This window comes from Moschus berezovskii, chromosome 7 (genome assembly GCF_049115385.1).
Source record: "Moschus berezovskii isolate FMDL1 chromosome 7, NW_MosBer_1.0, whole genome shotgun sequence".
In the NCBI taxonomy this organism is placed as follows: Eukaryota; Metazoa; Chordata; class Mammalia; order Artiodactyla; family Moschidae; genus Moschus; species Moschus berezovskii.
In genome coordinates, this window is record NC_142466.1 from 106622206 (window position 1) to 106645132 (window position 22927).

General features: G+C 44.9%; 1 protein-coding gene across 6 annotated transcripts in view; it reads left to right on the top strand.

Annotated features, from left to right (window-relative positions):
• The first annotated feature begins 1248 nt into the window (after positions 1-1248).
• The window catches only part of PALM2AKAP2 (PALM2 and AKAP2 fusion), a 382216-nt gene continuing 360537 nt past the window's right edge, over positions 1249-22927 (top strand). For 3 of the 6 annotated variants that reach the window (XM_088838265.1, XM_088838263.1, XM_088838266.1), the window contains exon 1: positions 1271-1569. In XM_088838265.1, coding sequence (XP_088694391.1) covers positions 1525-1569 — 45 coding nt within the window. In that variant the 5' untranslated portion in view covers positions 1271-1524. Of the gene's footprint in view, positions 1570-22927 lie in introns of all 6 variants that reach the window. The other 3 variants (XM_055427558.2, XM_088838264.1, XM_088838269.1) reach the window with 2 other exon arrangements.

Consider the following 22927-nt stretch of genomic DNA (forward strand, 5'->3'; position numbering starts at 1 on the left):
CTCCCTGAACGTTGAAAAGGTGATTTAGTAGAAATGGTAAGAATTTTCCCAGGAAAGAGGTAATTTAGAGAAATTTGATGTGCATACCTTTAAAAATGCCCTAAGTCTTGTATTTATCGGATCAAGCACCTGAATAGGTCACATTGGTTTCTCCCCCACCCGGCCCTCCTCATGTTTATTTCATTTTATGGAGAAAAGTTTTCTTATGAATGTTGGAAATTCTAGCAGCCTCCTCCTGGATGGTAAGAGGTATTTTGTTTTTACCATTTATTTCCTTTTAGACTGGATCTTCTCCATCTCTCATATCCAGCCCAGGGCCTGGCATAAAGAATGCACTTTAGGACTGTCTCCTGTTTTAGTAAACTCAAAATGAAAGTTGCTCAGCTATGTCTGACTCTTTGGGACCCGGTGGACTATACCGTTCATGGAATTCTCCAGGCCAGAACATTGGAGTGGGTAGCCATTCCCTTCTCCAGGGGATCTTCCCAATCAAGGGGTCGAACCCAGCTCTCCCATTTTAGTAAAGAAGAGGTAAAATATTTTAGTGACCAGATCCTACTTTTCCTTTCAGAGACTGAGTACAGAAGTAACAATTCTCGGTGTTTCAGCCCAGAACATTGCAGGATAATGTTAAGAACAGATTGCCCTTTACAAAGCACCTTTATATACTTTATCTCATTCAACACTTCCCTTTTCAGATGAGGAAACTGAGGTTCAGAGTGGTTAAGTGACTTGCCCAAGGCTTTACAGCTATTAAGTGGTCAAACCTGGCCAGGGAAGCCCTATAACTACAAAATCTGCACCTACAAACTCGTGGTTGTCTTTCCAACCCACATTTGACCCCACAGAGGGATGGCCTCTGTTCAGCTGTACGCTCTCCTTGGCCAACTTGACCACCGAGGATCCTGCAATCTGAGGCATGTGGGCAAGGCAACCCTTCCCAGTGGGAGATGTCCCCATGTCGAGTTCAGGCTTTTGGCACGAGCCAGAAGGCAGGACGTTCTGGGATGCGCCCTAGCGGCTCCCGTGCGCCCCGGGTGCCCACCCGCACTCGCGGTACCTGGCCGCTCCTGGGGGAGCTCCCACTCCCCGCGGCTACAGCCCGGGTGGCTCCCGCCCGCCTAGAGCGCCCGGGGCCGTGGCCGCGGGTCCCCCACACCCCAGGGGCGGGGCGAGGCGCGGAGACGTCAGGGCGGAGAACGAGCGCGGGGCGAGCGCGCTCTCCCGGCGGCTGCCCGCGGCCCACGTCCCCGACTGGCGCGGCCGGCGGCCGGGAGATGCAGGGAGCGGCAGCGCTGGGGCGCAGCCAGGCGGCGGGCCGGGCGGGGGCCAGACGCTGAGCCGGGCGAGCCCGCCGCGCGCAGCTCTGCCCGCCACCCCCGGAGCAGATCCCCGGCCGCCCGTCGGCTTTCCCTGGGGTTCTAGCAAAGCTCTCCCCTGGGGTGCCCATCAATTTCCTCGGGTGACTACAGCGTGTGTTTTGTTTTTCTTTCTTCTTTCCCTCGCTGTGTGCCCTTCTCCAGGATGGCAGAGGCGGAATTGCACAAGGAAAGGCTGCAAGCCATAGCAGTAAGTCCACTTTCATTTTATTTTCTTGCTCTATTGTCTGGGATGGGAAAGGACCCCGAGTACTTCGGGGCCGTCGACATTCCAGCACAGTAGCCACAGGACATGTGTTTTGGGGATAAAAGTCTGTCAAGGCTCAGCTACGCTGCCTTTTATTTTATAGTCTGTAGATGGAAAGCCCCAGGGCGCGCTTTGGGCTGGGGATTTGAATGTGGAAGATTGGCTTAGAAATAAGATGCTTGCTACTGGGCTTTGGGGAAAGACGAAAGAGAAGCACGGGGCGGGAGGGGGGACAATTCCTAGAATATTACCACCCGGTGCTCACTAATAATCTGACTTCAGATGCTGGAGAAGGCGGGAACAGTCACCAAAAACCGTGACTTCCACGCTCTCTGCGGAAGCTGTTGGTCTGCTAAGTGAAAAACCAGCAGTCCACTCCGTTGCCAGCCACGCGGTAGAACCTCCTCCCTGAAACCGAGAGTATTCATTTTCCTTGTTCTGTTTGAAATTGACAAGGGCACTGGCAAAAAGCCACCACCTTGGGTGAGAGGAAGGTCTGGGGACTTCTTGCAACAACTGGGTCCTGGGAATAATATTCCAAGAGGGCCTTCTTCTTATGTGTGGTTCCTCAACCTATTTTCAGCATACAAAGGAACAACCAGTTTGGGCAAAGTTTATGTGCACGCTCAGAAAAGTGTACCCCTGTGCATCTTGAGTATAAAAGAGAGCTCTCCAAGACTGCCTAAATTTGAGTGGTCCTGCCCCAGTGTTGCCAATGGTCCACAGATGTGGTATTTTTACTAGAGCCACCACAGCTGGATTATATATTTCTTTTGCAGATGAAGGAATGATTACTGCTGCTCTATGAAATAATAGCAATTAAACGAGAAGCTCTGTTAACATATTGGCGTAAAAGAATCTCCAGACATTCTTCTACCTAAGTAAAATTTTTTTTTGTCCAGGAGTTCCCTGGAAACACATATGAATTTGTTGGAGAAACAGCGTGTAATGTTTTGGAAGCAAAGTATATTAAAATGTTTTCAAAATCCTTTGGATGGATTATTCACTGGGAAATGCACACAGGCTCTTCTTTTTCTTTTTAAAGAAGCATTTGATGTGGTCTCTGTGGCTCTGAGACCCTCTTTATCAAAGTCTTCAAATCTTAAATGTCTTGGAGACTTCACAGCTGAAGCGAGAAAGACGTTTGTTGGCGTTGTTGAATGCTATAGCTTTTTTTGTCTGTTGGGCAATCTTTGAACTTGGTGTTCAGAACTCAGGAAGGCTTCACCCCCTGCCACCCCACCTTTTTTTCCCTCTGAGTGTGTGTATTTTGATGGTTAGGGAAGTTTGTTTTCTAGAGTTTGTGGCCAGGCAATGTGGCCAGTATGTCATGAACTGGGTAAGAATGGAGATATTCAGTTCTTGGTGCCATGTAGCTGGTGGATGTTTTATATAAACTGAATAATAGGCTGCTTTAACTGTCCATGTAGTGGCTGCTCCAGAGAGCATTCCATTGCTCCCATCAGTGGCCGCTGGAGGTTTCCAACAGTTGTCACATTTTCTGCCTTTGCATGACCAGCTTGTCTGGATGCCTGAGGAACAGCTGGGCCTCATGAAAGGGCTTGCTTTCCGAACAGGGAGCCAGTAGCAGCTCACACTTGGGCCACCCTTTTCCACGTGAGGCTGGGTCATTCCCAGCAGAGGCTAAATGGATTTTTGAGAAGGGTCTAGCCAGCCTTCTGGGATTCTTACACCCGTGCAGTTGTGGAATTGAGTTTGTCCTGTACTTGGGAAAATGTTAATGATTCTCATGAATGATTCTGCCTCAACAAACATATCTTAGTGCAGATTTTCTAACAGCAAATTAACTCTGTGTATGTGTGAGAGAGAGAGGGAATTGAGAGAGGGGGTGGAGGCGCTTGTGACCATGTCAGCTGTTCTGTACCCTGCTTTGACCTAATGCATACTCTCCAAATTTTGCAAACCCTGAGTCTGTCTGCCATCTTCCTAGGGTTCTCAGGGGTCCCTCAGGAGCTCATGAGCCTGCTCCCAGAGCCTATTCCTCCTGAAGTCTCTCTGGAGATGTGAAGGAGGAAGAGCAATGACTCTATCTCTTCACCAACTTGGACGCCTCTCCAAGAGGAGGTTCTCATCGGTAGGATCTTGAACACTCTTCAGTCTACACCTTGGTCCCTTCATCTGTAAAGACGGCTCATGAGTTCTGCTGCAGGGGCTGGCTGTAAGGTTTAGATATGGTGCAGGTGAAGGGCCTGGCATGCAGGGGCCAGCCGATGATCTTCAGCCAGAGTCCCCCATTCCTGTCTACCCTGCTGCCTCGTCCTGTGAGGGCAAGAGGCAGCATCTCTGAAACATAGTCTGAATGACCTTCTGTATCCTCCCCTTTACTCAACTGAAGGCCAGGGCTCGGCCCAGCATCAACTCCACCAGCTGCTCAGACCCAGGTGCAGAGATATGACTGGAAGATTCAGCCATCCAGCAGGTATTTACAAAGTGTCACCTCTTGAAAGACAGTGACAACACCAAAAAGTCAGTGTCCCTAAGTTTCAGTCATCAGAGGGAAGACGTTACCCTTTGCACACTTAAGTTCTGAAAAGGACGGATGTCCTGTGACCTATGTCATGTGATCATTGGTGGGATTCCCCCTGCCACCTCCAGGGAATGAAATACTCAGAAACCATAGTGCTTTAATTGAATCTTCCAGTTGAGTCCAGAGACTAATCAATGAGAAAAGATGAATCTCATCCTATTTCCTGCCAAAAGAGGAGCAAATCTTGACAAGTGTCTCTACTCCCAGGCTCTCATTCCATCAGTTGGGATGTTCCCAAAGCTGTGATTTTAGGAGAAAGCAAAATCTGAGGCAGGCTGAATGTGGGTTGTTATTCCAGGGAATAATAATACAATTGCCATTTATTGACCATCTTGTATTCAGCAAGGCCCTGTGTGTCATGCTTCTTTTCTTAACCTCAAGTTAATGGTTTAACATAGACAATTACTAGCCAGTGGAAGTAATGCAAATAAGTACTTATGCAAATAAGCACACAGGTGGAGCAGGTGAACCAAGGAGCTGTAGAACACTTCCCCGGAGAGAGAGCTGAGCGGGTCTTGGAGATTTGGTATAATAAAATATAAAATAACACAGACACTTGCCCATGAGCAGAAGGAATTGATTTGTTTGTTGTTAGTTTATCATTTATTTGGAACAGTTACTAGAAGAAAGGGAAAGCCAGCCACGTGAAGTTAAGTCAGTAGTCAAAGGCACAACTCAGTAATAAGACGCAAGTGCATTTTTAACACAGATGATGTCATTTAATCCTGATGAGCTGATGGGGAGGAATGTCTAGATTATCCATGTTTTAAAGAGCCCAACACAGAGAGTGTCAAAACCAGGATCAGAACCCAAATTACAGGGCCCTGGAGCCTGTTTCGGAGAAGGCAATGGCACCCCATTCCAGTACTCTTGCCGGGAAAATCCCATGGATGGAGGAGCCTGGTAGGCTGCAATCCATTGGATCGCTAAGAGTCGGACACGACTGAGCGACTTCACTTTCACGCATTGGAGAAGGCAATGGTATCCCACTCCAGGGTTCTTGCCTGGAGAATCCCAGGGACGGGGGAGCCTGGTGGGCTTACGTCTATGGGGTCGCACAGAGTCGGACACGACTGAAGCGACTTAGCAGCAGCAGCAGGAGCCTATTTACTGACCACTGCCCAGAAATGCACCCCTCAAGATGGTGGCAGCATCTTGAGCTCCTCCCATGAGCTCGCTGTGTGGGTGGTTCTGGCAGCCCCTGTGCGAGCGGATGAGGGAGAAGCAGACTGATTCAGTAGCATTGGGAAAGGCTGAGACAAACCAGGAGGCCACATCCTTTTGAGAGTCTTCCAGCTCATAGAAATACCCGGTGGAAGCTCTAACCAAGTGAGTAACCCGTTCCCTCGGGGAAGAAGCCACGGCGTCTCAGTGCAAACCAGATTTTGGGGGAGGATGTTGTTATGTCTGCACGTCAAAAGAAGAGGGTCTTCCCTGGGCTCAGGTGACGATAACTGAATGTTTCAGAGATTGTCTTGAGCAAAAGCCCTCAGAGAGGTTCTCAGGCCATAGGTGCTGAGGTGGTGCTAGTGGTCAAGAACCCACCTGCCAATGCAGGAGATGTAAGAGACTCAGGTTCAATCCTTGGCTCGGGAAGATCCGCTGGAGGAAGGCATGGCAACCCACTCCAGTATCCTTGACTGGAGAATCTCATGGACAGAGGAACACGGCGAGCTACAGTCTATAGGGTCACAAAGAGTCAGATACAACTGAGGCGACTTGGCACACTCACAAGATGCCAATCCAACCTACACTGGCTTTTTAGGGTATTTGGTCGCTTATTAAGAACTCGAACTCTGGAATAATAAAAACGATCTTTGGCATTTGTGTAGCACTTTACAATTTACAAAAACCTGCATGTATTTCCTTAATTCTGATCTGTGCTAGGCAGGACTCATTGTCTGCACTTTACAGTAGAGTATGCAGAGGTGTCTGAGCTCACACAGTGAGAAGTGAGAAGGGTTGTATCTCTCTCCTGATTCCTAGTATTGGTGGCATGTCTAGCTTTGGGCTGGGGGTGCTGTGCTATGGGTGACAGCTGCCTCTAGGATCCTTCAACTGGGGGCTGGAGGCAGAGGAGAAGGGGTGAGCTTTGGGGTATGTGCGCCTGGATGTGCCTCTGTGGAATCTGCCCTTTGGAGATTTCACTTTGGGCCCCTCTCCCCCTTAAAACTCTCCCCCAGGGGATGCAGTTAGTGGCCTGTGGCCTCCACCTGCTCCCATTTTCTGTCCTTAGAAGGTCTGGATGTAGGTGGGTGGCTTAGGCTGGCTCTGCCCTGTACTTGCAAAGAGACAAGGCATTTCCTTGGCTTCATCTTTCAATGTCATTCTTGCCTCTGAGCAGTAAGACCTTGAGTATCAGAGTTGGAATGTGGACCAAAGGCTCAGGAAACCAGTCAGCCTGCTCTGATCCAGGCCACTTGGGTTGGCCTACCTGGCTCAGGCAGAAATCCTGGTTGCTGTTTGCATGGGATCCAGTCCAGCCTAGCTTCCCAGGTCAGGGATCCCTCAGAGGTTCTAAAGACTCAAATCCAAGACTTATAGTAACACAAACTGTGGCTCTTGGGGAGACCATCCCTGTACATGTCCCCTATGAACCTCTGTCATTGGCAGGCTGCTGGTAAGAGGATGGGAGAACTGAAGATGCCAGCCATTCATTTGCTCATCTTCTTCCACGTAAATGGTACCCTGCTTCTAAAAGTTCAAGTTGAACTTTAAAAAAATGGTTTGCTTAGGACAGTGGTGCTGAGGAAGGGTTTGACCCAGATGACCCTACAGGACCGCCCAGTGGATAGGTGCCACTTGGGACATGTTCAGGGTCGTTGCCAGGTCTGAGAATGCCAAGGCAGGCCTTACACAAATATGCCCAAGGGTCATACACCTCTCCGACCAGTTATTTGTACCTCTGAGTATTTCAGGCTTTAGCCTCTTGGGACAAAGAACAGTTGCTCTGGCAAGTGCCCTGTGAAATAGACCAGTCATCATTTAAAAAGCTAAGCAGGGGGGCTTGTGGGTTATGATTTGCCTATATTTAGAAGAAATCCAGGGCTCAGTAATAGCCCTTCTACATTTCTCTGAGGTTTTCCAGTGCTTGGGGGACCACCACTGTTGATCATTTGCACTACCCACATTTTATCACTGATCCCTCTTGAGGATGTTGATCAACTTCCTTGGAAGTAAGAGTTGGTCCTCTTGTTGAAATATTGACTGAGACAACAAATGGCATTGATGCACAGACACAGTGGTCCCCAAGGCTGTCAGTGCCTTGCAATCTGGCAAGTAACAATTCTGGCCTCCGAAAGCCTTTGCTCATATCCCGGCAGCCTTTCTGACCTTGCTGTCCCTCGGTTTCCTCATCTATAAGGTGGGGATAATGATAATACCAGCCTCATGGAATTGTTTTGAAGGTTATTTGACAGGTTTCATGGGAGATACTCAGTGCAGGCTTATAGAAATCACTCAACAAAAGTTTTCTTTTTATAGTAAGTGAATCAACAAACCATAAAGCATACATTTTTAAGGAGAACATGGATGCAAAGTGTGAAAGATGAATTCTTTTCACTTCAACTGGTGAATTGCCACACTGGGAAATTTCATGAATATAGTGACACCTTTGCAGTGCAAGAGGATAGTAATAATAACAATGAAAAGGACTGTTTACAGTGAACAAGATTTGCAAACCCAGAAGGACCTGAGAGTCAACATGTAACATAAATGAGTGACACAGATTGAATGGGAAATTTTAAGGACCTGAAGAGAAGATACCACTTCTCAGTGAAGGTGCAGTTACTTTATACCAGGTGTGAACTTGGGTCCTATGTTGCCACATCCACTGATTCTCAAGAGAAGCCAGAAATATTCCTTTTTAAAATGTGACAACTCCTATTTCAAAATCAACTGGCTTAAAAAGTTTTTAAAACTTTGTGGATGAAACAAAATTTCTTTTGGTCCACGGGTTGACCTTTCGTGACCTCCAGATATAGGTAGAGCTTTGAACTTTACACTGTGCTTTCTTTATGCATGGACTAATTTGAGTTTCATAAGGATGCTATGAAGTAGTACTACCAGTCCCCCTTAGATCTTTCATAATGTTACAAAAGCAGGGTGCATTTTCAGCAGGGCTTTGTGAGTTTGGTGTCCAAATGTTTGGGTCATTGGGGAAAGTGCATAGTTGCTATATCTGTTGTTATTAAATCAACAGCTCCTTTTAACCACTGACATTATTATAACTCAAAATTCATTTCTAGGTAGGTGATGGCTTTCTCAAAATTAGCAGAATAGCTTAAAATATAGCGCCTTGATGTGGGAAATTCTGCCATCGTAGAAGCATCTTTAACAAGATAGGCAGGACTTCCCTGGCCATCCAGTGGTTAAGCCCTTGCCTTCCAATGCAGGGGTGCAGGTTTGATCTCTTGTCAGGGAACTCAGATCCCATATGCTTCATGGCAGAAAAACCAAAACATACAAAACAGAAGCAGTATTTTAACAAACTGGATAAAGACTTTGAACATGGTCCACATAAAAAGTTTTTTTTTAAAAAAAGGGTAGGCAAATTTGAGCTGTCACATGTTACCAGGTGTTTGAGGTGATTTTAATATATCAGTCTTGAATAACAGACAATGTAGGGTGGCCCAACTGGGCTCAGGACTTCTAATAATAGCAGCAGCCGCTACTGGACATAGACTTTGGGCCAGCAGTGGTATAGAACCATGATTCTCAAACTGCAGTGCATTAGGATCACCTGGAGGGCTCCTTAGAAACACAGATTGCTGGGTCCTCCTCCTAGAGAGTTTGATTCAGTAGATCTGGGATAGGGCCTGGGAATTTGCATTGCTAACAAGTTCCCGGGGTTTGCTGTTCCTAGCTGCAGCTGCGGTTCTAGGGAGCACACGTTGAGTACTGCTGGTGAAGTGATCGAAGACCAAGGAGGCGATGGCCTGGGTCTTCATAAGTATCACACACCCACTATGACATGCCCAGGAGTTTGTGAAGTATGGATATCTTAAAGAGATGAGATGGGATAAGAGACCAAATTCAAGCAGGCTATAGTCCATGGGGTCACGAGAGAGTTGGGGGTGACTTAGTGACTAAACAATGACAACAAACCTAGCTCAGTTTGAAAGTGATGTAGTTTTGTCCCTCTTACATCAGTTGGCTGCTCAAGAGGAGATCTTGTTTGTCTTGGGTACTTGTTTTAATCCATTTGCATGCGTGCGTGCTAAGTTGCTTCAGTCACGTCTGACTCTTTGCACCCCCATGAATTATAGTCCTCCAGGCTCCTCTGCCCATGGGATTTCCCAGCAAGAATACTGGAGTGCGTTGCCATTTCCTATTCCGGGGATCTTCCCAACCCAGGGATCAAACTCGTGTCTCTGGCGTCTTCTGCATTGGCAGGAGGATTCCTTACCAATGAACCACCTGGGAAGCCCACATGATATGCGTATGACGCTCTAGATGGAGAAGTCCCAGAGCAGATCAGCCAGTCAAGTCTTGTAGCAGCCTCTCCAGCCTGCAGGCCTGATTCTCAACGCAGCTGCTTCTCACGTGGGCAACTCTCATAGGACGCCAGGGCAACTGAGGTTCACTTACTAAATGATGGTTAGTGATTCTCCGAAGCCAGTCTGTGTGCACAAGCCTGGCTTGTCTTTGGCGTGTCAAAGAGGAGTTTATTCTCGCCAAGATGTCCTCCAGTCTCCCCTCACCCTAATTGTAGCGTCCGTTGTGCAAACCAATGCTTCTTATTCAGATGGTTTCAGCCTCACCCAGACTCTCCATTTGTCTTAAAACACAAAGTACAGAGGCCACATGGCGCAGGATGAGACCTAAGAGAATACGGATGGGCTGCTGGGTGATGGCCGCCCAGCACGAGGAGCTTTGTAGAGGAAAGTTTGCACATGAGCGCTGTGGGTTTGGGCGAATACCGCACAGCTGAGACCTATTTCTGGCAGGAAATGCCGGCAGAAGCAGAGGTTTGTGGGGGTGGGGGTGCATGTTGGAGCTGCATGTGCCCTTGGTTAATGGGTAATGGCAGCCTTTTCCATTAGTCTCATGTTGAATTAGAATCCACAAAAGGAGATTATTAAATACACAGATGGACAGAGACAAGCCTTTAGTCTATTTACATAATGCTTGAACGTATATTAAAAATACTTTGGGGCCAATCTTTAACTCTAGTGTGCATGTTTCTATAGCATCCTCTGAGCTTAGCTAGAAGAAGGAAATAGGGAACCTGGTCCCTTTCCCTTGCATAAAATGGGAGGGGGAAAGAAAAGCCACATGCGCTCCCAAGATAAAAGCCCTAGCAAAGGCTATGAGCCAGACCTCAGAACACATCTTCCTGCTCTTCGTTTCCCCTCTGGCAGCCTATTTCATTACCCTGCGGGCTTCCAGGCTCTTGACAGTCTGTGCACTGGCAAGATGTCTTCAAGGCATTTGTGAAACCTGCCCTTAGTTTTTCGCTGCATGATACCGATTTACTTACTATTCTAGGTGGGTGGGATTTTCCCCCCCTTCTAAATTATAACCAGTCATCTGAGGATTCACTTTATTTTTAAAGTCAGGGCTGAAACTTAAAACTTTGAGGGTTATAAAAAATGTTATTCTTAACAGAAAAACATAGGCTTGAAAACTTAACCCCTTGGTGGTAGCTAGGGGATCCTCTTTCTCTGAGTTTGAGCAATGATGCCAACAATTTTTGAGACCAGTGAATATCACATGGGGCTTCAGACTTGGGACTTGTGATACATGTGTGTCCTTATGTGAAGGAGAAAGAAGCCAGATCTGGGAGAAGTACCTTTAGGCCAAGAGGCAAGGGGTCAATTCAGTGGCTCCCCTCTGGACTCCTGGTTCATCTTTTTTTAAAAAAACAAAAAACAAAAAAACCCCACAAAAAACAGTATGGTTGAGGATCATCTTTATTGTTAGTGATTTTACCTTTTTTCTGGCCACTCTGTGTAGCATATGGGATCTTAGTTTCCCGATGAGGGATTTGACTTGTCAGCTTGGGTTGATGATACTTGCTGCTTGTAACGGGTCAGGAAATGGTTCAAAAATTTCCTTGCCGCAGTGGGACTGTGAGACATAAAGACTTGAAAAGTGGAAAAGAGTGTAGAGGTTCATCAAGAAGTTAAAAATAGAATTGCCATGTGATCCAGCAATTTTACTTCTGTGTATATATTACAAGGAAACAAAATTACTATCTTGGAAGGACATCTACACTCCCATGTTCATTGCAGCCTTGTTCCCAGTAGCCAAGAGATTAAAACAACCTAATGAAACTCCAATACTTTGGCCACCTCATGCGACGAGTTGACTCACTGAAAAAGACTCTGATGCTGGGAAAGATTGGGGGTGGGAGGAGACAGGGATGACAGAGAATGAGATGGCTGGATGGCATCACCGACTCGATGGACATGAGTTTGAGTGAACTCTGGGAGTTGGTGATGGACAGGGAGGCCTGGCGTGCTGTGATTCACGGGGTCGCAAAGAGTCGGACACGACTGAGCGACTGAACTGAACTGAAGTGTTCATTAACCGATGATTGAATAAAGAAAATGTGGTATATCTAGAGTGGAGGATTATTCAGCCTTTATAAAGAAAGACATCCTGCCGTCTGTGACTAACATGGATGGACCCTGGGGGGCATTCTGCTAAGTGAAAAAAGCCAGGCACAGAAAGATAAATACCTGTAATCTCACTTATATGTGGCATCTAAAAAAATATTGAACTTACAGTAAGAGAGGAGAGTGGTAGATACTAGAGGGTGGGAAGTAGAGGAAAGGGGAGCTGTTAATCCAAAGTATAACTTTCAATTATAAGTTGAATAAGTTCTCGAGGCCCAGTATATAGCTTGGTGACTATGGCTGAAAACTATGTTACTATATACTTGAAATCTGGCAAGAGAGCAGATCTTATGTGTTATCATTAAACACACAAAAATGGTAGCTGTGTGAGGTGATGGATATATGAATTAGCTTAATTATGATCTTTATTTCCCAATGTCTATCAAAAATATGTTGTATACTGTAAATATAGACAATTTTTTTTCAATTATACCTTAAAGCTGGGGGAAAATGATCCGTTAAAAAATGATCTGGAAACCATGAAGTTCGTATGAGTGGCCTTGAAAGGAAACACTGCTTATCCAGGAAACAAGCACACACTATAGGTTGTGATAAGCCCATCATCGGAGTGCTCAGTTTTCTTTTCCAGCTGGTATGTAGGCAGCTGTGTTCATGAACAGTGAAATCTGAGCATATGAGTTCAGAATTTAGTGCTGGTCATCAAATAAAAGTTGCAGCAAAACCCAAAAGATATTTAACAATAACTGAGATAGGTCTGTGGGGATGGGTCAGAAGGCAGGGCAGGTCCTGGGAGGCTGGCTGTTGATATACTCTAGGTTGTCAGACAAAGTGAAGTAAGTAAAAAAAGGAGAAAACAAATATTGTGTGTTAATGCATATATGTGGAATCTAGAAAAATGGCAAAGCAGAAATACAGATGTATGGAACAAACTTATGGACCCTGAAGGGGGAATGGGGAGTGGGATGAAATGGAAGATTGGGATTAACATATTTACACTATTAACAGTCTGTTGAGGGCTTCCCAGATGGCACTAGTGGTAAAGAAAAACCTGCCTGCCAAAGCAGGAGACCAAGAGACACAGGTTCGATCTCTGGGTTAGGATCTTCTCCCCTGGAGAAGGTCATGGCTACCCACTCCAGTATTCTTGTCTGGAGAATCCCATGGACAGAGGAGCCTGGTGGGCTATGACCCATAGGGTCACAAAGAGCAGACACAGCTGATGTGACTTAGCACGCATGCATAAAATAGATAATAAGAACCTACTGTATAGCTTAGGGAACTCTACTCAATGCTCTGTGGTGACTTAAATGGGAAGGAAATCCAAAAAAGGGGATATATGTATATATAGCTGTTTCACTTTACAGTAGAAACTAACACAGCATTGTGAGCAACTATATTCCAATAAAAATTAAATTTAAAAAGAATATACTCTCTAACTATCAGCTACTAGAAATAAGACTCTGGCAGCCTGATCACTCCCCGTCCTTATTCACGCGGGAGTGAGAATGATAAATGTCTGATCAACATTGGATCTGATGGCCATGATGAAGAGGAAGTGCTGGCCCTGACAACACAGAGGAGGCTAAGATGAAAGTAATTTCGATTGCTCCGTCCCTGTCTGCTCCCTCCCCTTCCTGCCATCATTGCTTTCTGTCCTGACATGTCCCGGCCTCTAGAGGATTCCAGTTCTCATCTGCCCTGAGCTCAGGTCCACAGAGAAAATCTTGAAGCAGAATGGCTTAGCAGTGTGGGGAACAGGAGGGAAGTATCTCCCCTATAGGGAGACAGGGCACCCCAGGGCTCAGAAAGCAAGTCAAAGATGGCAACTTGATTCTATAACTTTCTTTCAGTGGGAGGAAGGGTCTCCCAGTTCCTGAGAGTTTCCCTTGGGCCAGACAGCTGGCTGAATGCCTTATGCTGCTGCTGCTAAGTCACTTCAGTCGTGTCCAACTCTGTGTGACCCCACAGACGGAAGCCCACCAGGCTCCCCCATCCCTGGGATTCTCCAGGTAAGAACACTGGAGTGGGTTGCCATTTCCTTCTCCAATGTGTAAAAGTGAAAAGTGAAAGTGAAGTCACTCAGTCGTGTCCGAATGCCTTATATTGGGTGTTAAAACCTCAGTTGAGCACAGGTGGCAGACTGACATGATGGCCGAGCTGGTGGGACTCTGGTGACTGGAGGGAGTGGGCTCCTCAGGCAGTACGCAACTCCAGCTGATGGGCACTTTATGGGAATACAACTCAAGGATCTTGTATTCTTCAAGGGCATCTGAAAATCCAGCTTTTGAAGGAAGTCTGTTGATATTTATATCATAACCATTGAAGCACTGTGTGGGCAAACCAAACACAGATTTTAATCTATTGTGGGCTGGATTCATTCCTCACCCCTGACCCCTTCCCAGTCCCCACCGCAGGCCCCCAGTTTCCCACTTTGCCTTTCACAATAGTGTATTTAATTGTAAAGCTGGTAGTATGTGGAGACGATAGGGTGGTAGTGTTACAGCTTGAAGCTAGGTCAGATGTAGGTATGTTTAGTCCTGTTGAGCAAATAAATGGGCAGCCTGCCAGAAGCCCATTGAGGACCATCTTAGGAGGACCATAAGAAAACTATAGTCTCGGGTAGAGTCAGTGTTCGTACTTAGAGCTGTTCCTTATCCAGCATGCTGGGCCAACTCCCCAGTTCTCTGTAAGGAATAACAACTGAAAACACTCCTTAAAAATGACATCAACATAGAGCAAAAGTCACCTTGTTTGATGTACCCTTCTCTGAATTTGGTGAGATGTAGATTTATGTAACTGCCAGCATACTCAGGATGCAGAACAGTCCACCAGCCCTGAGGACTCCCCCAGGAAGCACTGTTGTTTAAACTCTGTACACATTGGAATGATGGAATGTAAGTAATTCTCCTTGTCTCCACCTTGTACCCTAACTTTAAGGTTTCTGAAAATCACTTAGAGGTTAGAGGGTTAACCAGAACAGGTTCTTGCTTTTCCCCAGTAAATACCTTCTGCTCCAGCCTAGTTTGTTTTTTCTGCTCTAGCCTCTACTAGAGTTATCACATTTAGCAACTAAAATTATAGGATTCCCAATTATTGCACTAGACACACTTTCATCCTAAAAAAATGATTTGTTGTTTGTTTGGATTCAGATTTAACTGGGCATCCTATATTTTATCTGGCAAGCTCATCCCCTTCATATATATGCTGCATTCATAACTGAGTTCAGAACCCAATTTTTCTGGGTCTGTGTTTCACTCTTCCATGTGAATATGAAAATACTCAGTGGTTTTATTTTGTTTTTTTCTCTTCCTTATTTCATTTTTTAAACATTTTTATTGGAGTATAGTTGACTAACCACTATATTAGTTTTGGGTGTACAGCAAAATGATTCAATTATATATGTACATGTATCTGATTTTCAAATTCTTTTCCCTTTTAGGTTATTACAGAATATTGAGAGTTTCTTGTGCTATACAGTAGATCTTTGTTGACTATCTAAATATAGCAATGTGTAAATGTCAATCCCAAACTCCCAATCTATCGATACTCATTGATTTTATATTGTAATACATTTGTGAGAAGATAGGACACGTACTGGAAGGTTAAGAGGATCTCATCAATACATTCATGTGTCTTGAACCCACTGGACATGTTTTGAACCCACCAGACACTGGACATGGCCTTTCTGGAGAATAAGAAAGGGGCTAGTGTGTGTTGGAGGACAGAGGACAACTGGATTTCAGAAATTAGGACATTTCCCAGCCCTCTTCCAACCCCCGCCCCTAGCCCAACCTTTGAATAACATAAAACTGTGAAGACTAAACAAAGAGATTGTTCGCACTGGGTGATTTTGAAAATAATCACTGGAATGCTAGCCTTCCGCAGCCGGTATATCTTATGCTGCATTGAGCAAGATGCGGCCTTGTGGTGTGTCGTCTCTGAGTCACGCAGTGCTCACAGTCAGCTCATTCCCAGCCTGGATGTTTTGGTTGCGAATGCTGTGATGGTTGATTGATTTCTCTTGTTTGTTTGTTTTTTCATTTATCGATTCTACTAGTATGATTTCAGAATCGCAGTGAGACGAGAAGGAAAATCAATTTTATAGAGTACCTTCAGAATGAAGAATGAATGTAAATTCCCATTTTCTGTCTAGACCACGGAGTCAGCAAACAGCAATCTGTGGGTCAGATCTGACCTGCAGTCTCTCTTCATAAGGCCTGTGAGCAATATGCAGTTATTACATGTGTAAATGGAAATTAAAAAAAAAAATTCATGACGTGAAAATCATATGAAGTTTAGCTTTCCGTATCCACACATAAAGTTTTATCAGAACATACTCCTTACCACTTATCTGCACATGGTCTATGGCTGATTTCATACCACAGCAGCAGAAGTGAGTGGTTCCAACAGAGATCACCATATGGCCTGCAAAGCCTAGAATATTTACTTTCTGACCCTTCATGGAAAAAACCTGGGCTGACTCCTGCTCTAAACTCTATATCTTCTGTGGTTGTGTTTGCCTTTAAGGTCCTGGGAATCTTTTCTTATTTTTTCCCAAACTTTAAACTTTTTTATTTTGTATTAGAGTCTCATGCAATGAGTTGACTCACTGGAAAAGAGTCTGATGTTAGGAGGGATTTGGGGGCAGGAGGAGACGGGGACGACAGAGAATGAGATGGCTGGATGGCATCACCGACTCGATGGACATGAGTTTGAGTGAACTCCGGGAGTTGGTGATGGACAGGGAGGCCTGGCGTGCTGTGATTCATGGGGTCGCAAAGAGTCGGACACGACTGAGCGACTGAACTGAACTGAACTGATAGCCGATTAACAATGTTGTAGTAGTTTAGGTGAACAGCAAAGGGAGTCAGCCATACATATATATGTATGTATTCTCCCCCAAACTCCACTCTCATCCAGGCTGGCACATAACATTGAGTAGAGCTCCCTGTGCTATACAGTAGGTCCTTGTTGGTTATCCATTTTGAATATGGCAGTGTGTCCATGACCTTCCCAAACTTCTCTAACTATCCCTTCCCCCTAGCAGCCATCAGTTCATTTTCTAAGTCTGTGAGTCTCTTTCTGTTTCGTAAGTTCATTTGTATCATTCCTTTTTAGATTTCACGTATAAGGGATGTCATACAATATTTCTGCTTCTCTGCCTGACTTACTTTACTCAATACGACACTCTCTAGGTCCATCCATGCTGTTGCAATGGCATCATTTTATTCTTTTTAATGGCTGAGTAATATTCCATTGTATACATGTACCACATCTTCTTTAGCCATTCCTCTGTTAATGGACATTTAGGTTGCCTCCATGTCTTGGCTATTGTAAACAGTGCTGCAATGAACATAGGGGTGCATGTATTCTTTTGGATCATCTTTCTCCAGATATATGTCCAGGAATGGGATTGCAGGGTCATATGGTGGCTCTCTTTTTAGCTTTTTAAGGAACCTCCATGCTGTTCTTCATAGGGGCTGTACCAATTTACGTTCCTACCAACAGGGCAGGAGGATTCCCTTCTCTCCACACCCTCTCCAGCATTTGTTGTTTGTGGATTTTTTGATGATAGCCATTCTGACTGGTGTGAGGTGATATCTCATGGTAGTGTTGGTCTGCATTTCTCTAATAACCAGCGATGTTGAGCATCTTTTCACGTGCTTCATGTCCATCTACATGTCCTCTTTGGAGAAATGTCTGTTTAGGTCTTCTGCCCATTTGTTAATTGGGTTGTTTGTTTTGATGCTAATAAGTGTCATAAGATGTTTGTAAATTTTGGAGACTAATCCCTTATCTGTCACATCAGTTGCAAATATTTTCTCCCAACCTGTGGATTGTCTTTTTGTTTTTGTTTATTGTCTCCTTTGCTGTGCAAAAGCTTTTGAGTTTTAGTAGGTCCCATTTGTTTATTTCTGTTTTTATTTCCATTATTCTGGGAGATGGATTAAAAAAGATGTTGCTGTGATTTATGTCAGAGAGTTCTGCCTATGAAAGTTCTAGGAATCTTTTGGCTAAAGATGAGACTGTTGTCTGGTTGCTGACAGTTCAGAACAGTAAAGCTCTTAGATATATCTCTGGAGAAAACTCTAATTCGAAAAGATACACGGACCTCAATGTTCACAGCAGCACTATCTACAGTGGCCAAGACATGGCTTCCCAGGTGGCGCTAGTGGTAAAGAACCCACATGCCAGTGCAGGAGACATAAGAGACGCGGATTCGATCCCCGGGTTAGGAAGATCCCCTGGAGGAGGGCAAGGCAACCCACTCCAGTGTTCTTGCCTGGAGAATCCCATGGACAGAGGAGCCTGGTGGGCTACAGTCCATAGGGTCTCGAAGAGTTGGACATGATTGAAGCAACTTAACACAGTATAGCACAAAAAAGAATAAAATAATGCCATTTGTAGCAATATGGATGGAACTAGAGATTATTTTTAAAAATTGAAGAAAATCAGCAAGACAAATATCACTTATGTATGGAATCCAAAAAATATGACACAAATGAACTTATTTACAAAAGCAAAATAGACTCACAGACATAGAAAACAAACACGGTTACCAAAGGAGAGAGTGGGGGTGAAGGGAAGGATAAATTTGGTTGAGATTAACATATAAACACTATAACATATAAAATAGATAATGAAGGCCTACTGTATAGTATAAGGAACTATACTCAATATCTTATGATAACCTATAAAGAAAATGAATATATACTGAAGTTAAACATTTTATGTGTGTGTATGTGTATATATATATATAACTGAATCACTATGCACCAAACTTGAAACTAACAGCATTGTAAATCAACTATATTTCAATAAAATTTTTTTAAAAATAAAGAAGGCAGAGTGAATGAGAAAGAAAAACAGTAAAACATAGACACCCTTTTCACTCTCTTCCAGGCTACTATGATGAGAGGTTTATAGTTACTGAAATGCTCACATGCTGAGTTTTGCTTCTCTAGAGTTTCCTTGTTATATCCTTGCTCTCTAGCCAACTATGTGTTTTCTTTTAAAAACCAGAAAATCTGATCTCTTAGAGGTATCAGTTTGGCTCGTCTAAAAATAAAATGATTACGTTTAAAACCATTTTTTTCCATTGACAGGGGTTAAGAGGGTAGAGGAAAAGCACTGGTGAGTCTTCATGTCATCTTTATTTCTCCCCAGAAATTGCCAGGCACTTCATGCTGTGCTCCCTGGGGGATTTTAAGGGTGCAGTGTCAGAATGGGAGTCAGAGAACATGCCCACCACATTCCCTGAGTCAGAGCAGGAAGCCAGTGGAAAGTGGCTTCTGACCCACTGCCCTGTCGTTCATTAGACCTTGGCTGAGGGTCAGTTACCTTATGGAAGCCATAGGGTGAATGGCTTCATTTGCAAATGAAGTGACCAGTGGGGGTCAAAGCTGCCCATGACCAGTGGCAGCAGAGTCCACTTTGACCTCCCTGAACCATCAACTGTTTCCTTTCTGCCCCCTTTCCCTTTCTTGTCCAAAAGGGCCAGCTGCAATGTTGAGTCTTATTTGCCTGGAAATTTCCAAAGGGACTTTGGTGACTTAGTAAATATTTTCAAATTGCCTAAGGTTTGGAGAGAGAGCAGAGCCCCAATTGTGAAATCAGATTTAGAAAGGGATCACTGCCATGCTTGGACCGGCCATGTGAGTGTGGGGGATGGGGAGTGGAGCAGGCCGTGGTGTGGACACTTGTGGGTCCTCCCTCGACCAGCAGATGGCTTTTGCCTTTCTGGTCAGACGTATGCCAGACCCTGAAGTTCTCTTTCTGGATAACTTCTGAGCAGCTGCTGGGAGAATAGGAAACTGAGCATGGCTTTACTGTAAGGTTTCCTTGACTGCAGCACTATGGACAGCTTGGTCCAGATAATTCTTTACTGTGGGAGCGGGGGCTGCCCTGTGCAATGTATGATGTTTAGCGGTCTCCCTGCTCTCTAGCCAGTAAATTCCAGCAGCATTGACCATGCCCAAGCATGACAATCAAAAGTGTCCCCAGACATCGCTAAATGTTCCCTGGAGGACAAAATAAGCCCTTTGAGAACCACCAATATAGTATAATGTAAGGGTTATCTGACCAAATGTCGTTCCCATACTTTCAGTATTAGAGATTCATTGCTTTAAGTCTTCCCTTTCACCCCGCGGGATTCATTCCTTGAAGCTGTGGATGCTTTTTAAGTTTCCAGAATCGCCCATGAAAATACAAGTTTCTCACAAAGGGTAAAGCCCTGAGCCTGAGAGGACAAGTGATTTTCATCCCATGTCAACTCTGTCTTGGGAAGATGCCTTGTCTTTGATGTACGTGTGTCCAGGGGATAAGGACATCCTTGCCTATCCTTTGTTCATAAGGAGCCTTCTTACCTGGTGTCTCTGCAGAGATGTATCAGTCAGACCCTCTTCTGGGGTGGTAACTGCTCCAGGGGCACCATTCACACACGCTTACTGTGGCTTCATGTTTGTTAGGGCAGTTTTCTAGCAGGTGCCAGAAAGGTGTCTTGAGGAAGAGGTATCTTTTCTAGATCCCACAGCCCTGGCGTATGGACTGGCAGAGGTGCTGTAATTGGCTTGATGGGGATAAGCAGCAGGAAGCACAAGGGAGAGGGGAAAGAGGGTAATTCCCGTTTCTTTCGTTTCATTTGATTATAAGCTCCTGGAGGACGAGGACAACGTCAGTGTCATCACAGTACATTGCTGCCTTCACGATACATTTTACATAGCGCCAAAGCCACTTTCAGGTCAGTTCAGTCACTCAGTCGTGTCCCACTCTTTGTGACCCCATGGACTGCAGCACGCCAGGCCTCCCTGTCCATCACCAACTCCCAGAGTTCACTCAAACCCATGTCCATTGACTCGGTGATGCCATCCAACCATCTCATCCTCTGTCGTCCCCTTCTCTTCCTGCCTTCATTCTTTCCCAGCATCAGGGTCTTTTCAAATGAGTCAGCTCTTTGAATCAGGTGGCCAAAGTATTGGAGTTTCAGCTTCAACATCAGTCCTTTCAATGAATATTCAGAACTTATTTCCTTTAGGGTGGACTGATTGGATCTCTTTGCAGTCCAAGGGACTCTCAAGAGTCTTCTCCAACACCACAGTTCAAAAGCATCAGTTCCTCAGCCCTCAGCTTTCTTTATGGTCCAACTCTCAATCCATCCATGACTACTGGAAAAACCATAGCTTTGACTAGATGGACCTTTGTTGGCAAAGTAATGTCTCTGTTTTTTAATATGCTGTCTAGGTTGGTCATAACTTTTCTTCCAAGGAGCAAGTGTCTTTTAATTTCATGGCTGCAGTCACCATCTGCAGTGATTTTGGAACCCCCAAAAATAAAGTCTGTCACTGTTTCCACTGTTTCTCCATCTATTTGCCATGAAGTGATGGGACCAGATGCCATGATCTTAGTTTTCTGAATGTTGAATTTTAAGCCAACTTTTTCACTCTCCTCTTTCTCTTTCATCAAGAGGCTCTTTAGTTCTTTGTTGCTTTCTGCCATAAGGGTGGTGTCATCGGCATATCTGAGGTTATTGATATTTTATTAACCTTAAAGCAGGGTTCTTAAACTGTTTTATGTCTCAGATTCCTTCCCAGGCTTGTGGACTCAGAACAATGCTTCAGTGCACAAGATAAAATACATAGGATTAAAAAGATGACCAATTACATTGAAATACACTCAGGTCATCATTAGAAAACTGTGAAAGGTAACATATATGCTCGGAGAAGGCAATGGCACCCCACTCCAGTGTTCTTGCCTGCAGAATCCCAGGGACGGGGTGCCTGGTGGGCTGCCGTCTATGGGGTCGCACAGAGTTGGACATGACTGAAATGACTTAGCAGCAGCAACATATATGCTTCTATATTTGGAGAAAGGAATGGCAACCCACTCTAGTATGCTTCCCTGGAAAATTCCATGGACAGACGAGCCTAGCAGATTACAGTCCTTGGAGTCACACAGAGTTGGACATGACTGACTACACAGCACATGCTTCTGTATTATTGTATTAAATGAAAGTTAGTGGCAATTCCAGTAGTATGGATGTGAGGGTTGGACTATAAAGAAAGCTGAGCACCGAAGAACTGATGCTTTTGAACTGTGGTGTTGGAGAAGACTCTTGAGAGTCCCTTGGACAGCAAGGAGGTCCAACCAGTCTATCCTAAAGGAAGTCAGTCCTGAATGTTCATTGGAAGGACTGATGCTGAAGCTGAAACTCCAATACTTTGGCCACCTGATGCAAAGAACTGACTCATTGGAAAAGACCCTGATGCTGGGAAAGATTGAAGACTGGAGGAGAAGGGGACGACAGAGGATGAGATGGTTGAATGGCATCACTGACTCAATGGACATGAGTTTAAGTAAACTCTGGGAATTGGTGATGGACAGAGAGGCCTGGCATGCTGCAGTCCATGAGGTCACAAAGAGTTGGACATGATTGAGTAACTGAACTGAAGTGACAATTCTAATACATACTCTGATTTCTAATTATTGATGAACATAAATGATATTCATCTCCCACAACTATAACGTGATATGACAATATCTGTGATTGCTACTTATGACAAAGTCATAGGTACTGAAGATATTTCTGAGGCTTGTCCTTCTGTTTGTAACTGAAAATGATGCAATATTTCAGCTACAGGTTAGTGATAATAGCCTTTAAATGGCTGTCGTGATCCTGGCTCATCCCTGGACTCCTTGAATTCTTTTTTTTTTTTTAAATAAGGTATGACTATTTATTTTTATCTTTTTTATTTTGTTGGTGCCACATGGCATGCATGATTTTATTAAATAGCTCCTAAATCAAAGATCGAACCCTTACCCCCTGCTGTGGAAGTGCGGAGTCTTAACTGCTGGACAGTCAGAGAATTCCCCCTGAATTTTTTCTTAGCCAGGTGTCTGCTTTAAAGCTCCCTCTCTGCCCTGGAGTAGAAAAAAGGCAACCCACTCCAGTATTCTTGCCTGGAAAATTTCATGGACAGAGGGCTGCAGTCCATGGGGTCACAAAGAGTTGGACACAACTGAGCACACACATGCACTGTTCCCTCGCCTCATGCTACCCCAGCCACCTGCTTGAGGCTCTTCCCTAGCAAGTTTCCCCAGGTTCCTTCTTCTGCACAACTTTCCATCTAAACTCTCCCAGCTGGGTTGTGTCTCTTGGTCTCCTATCTAAGTT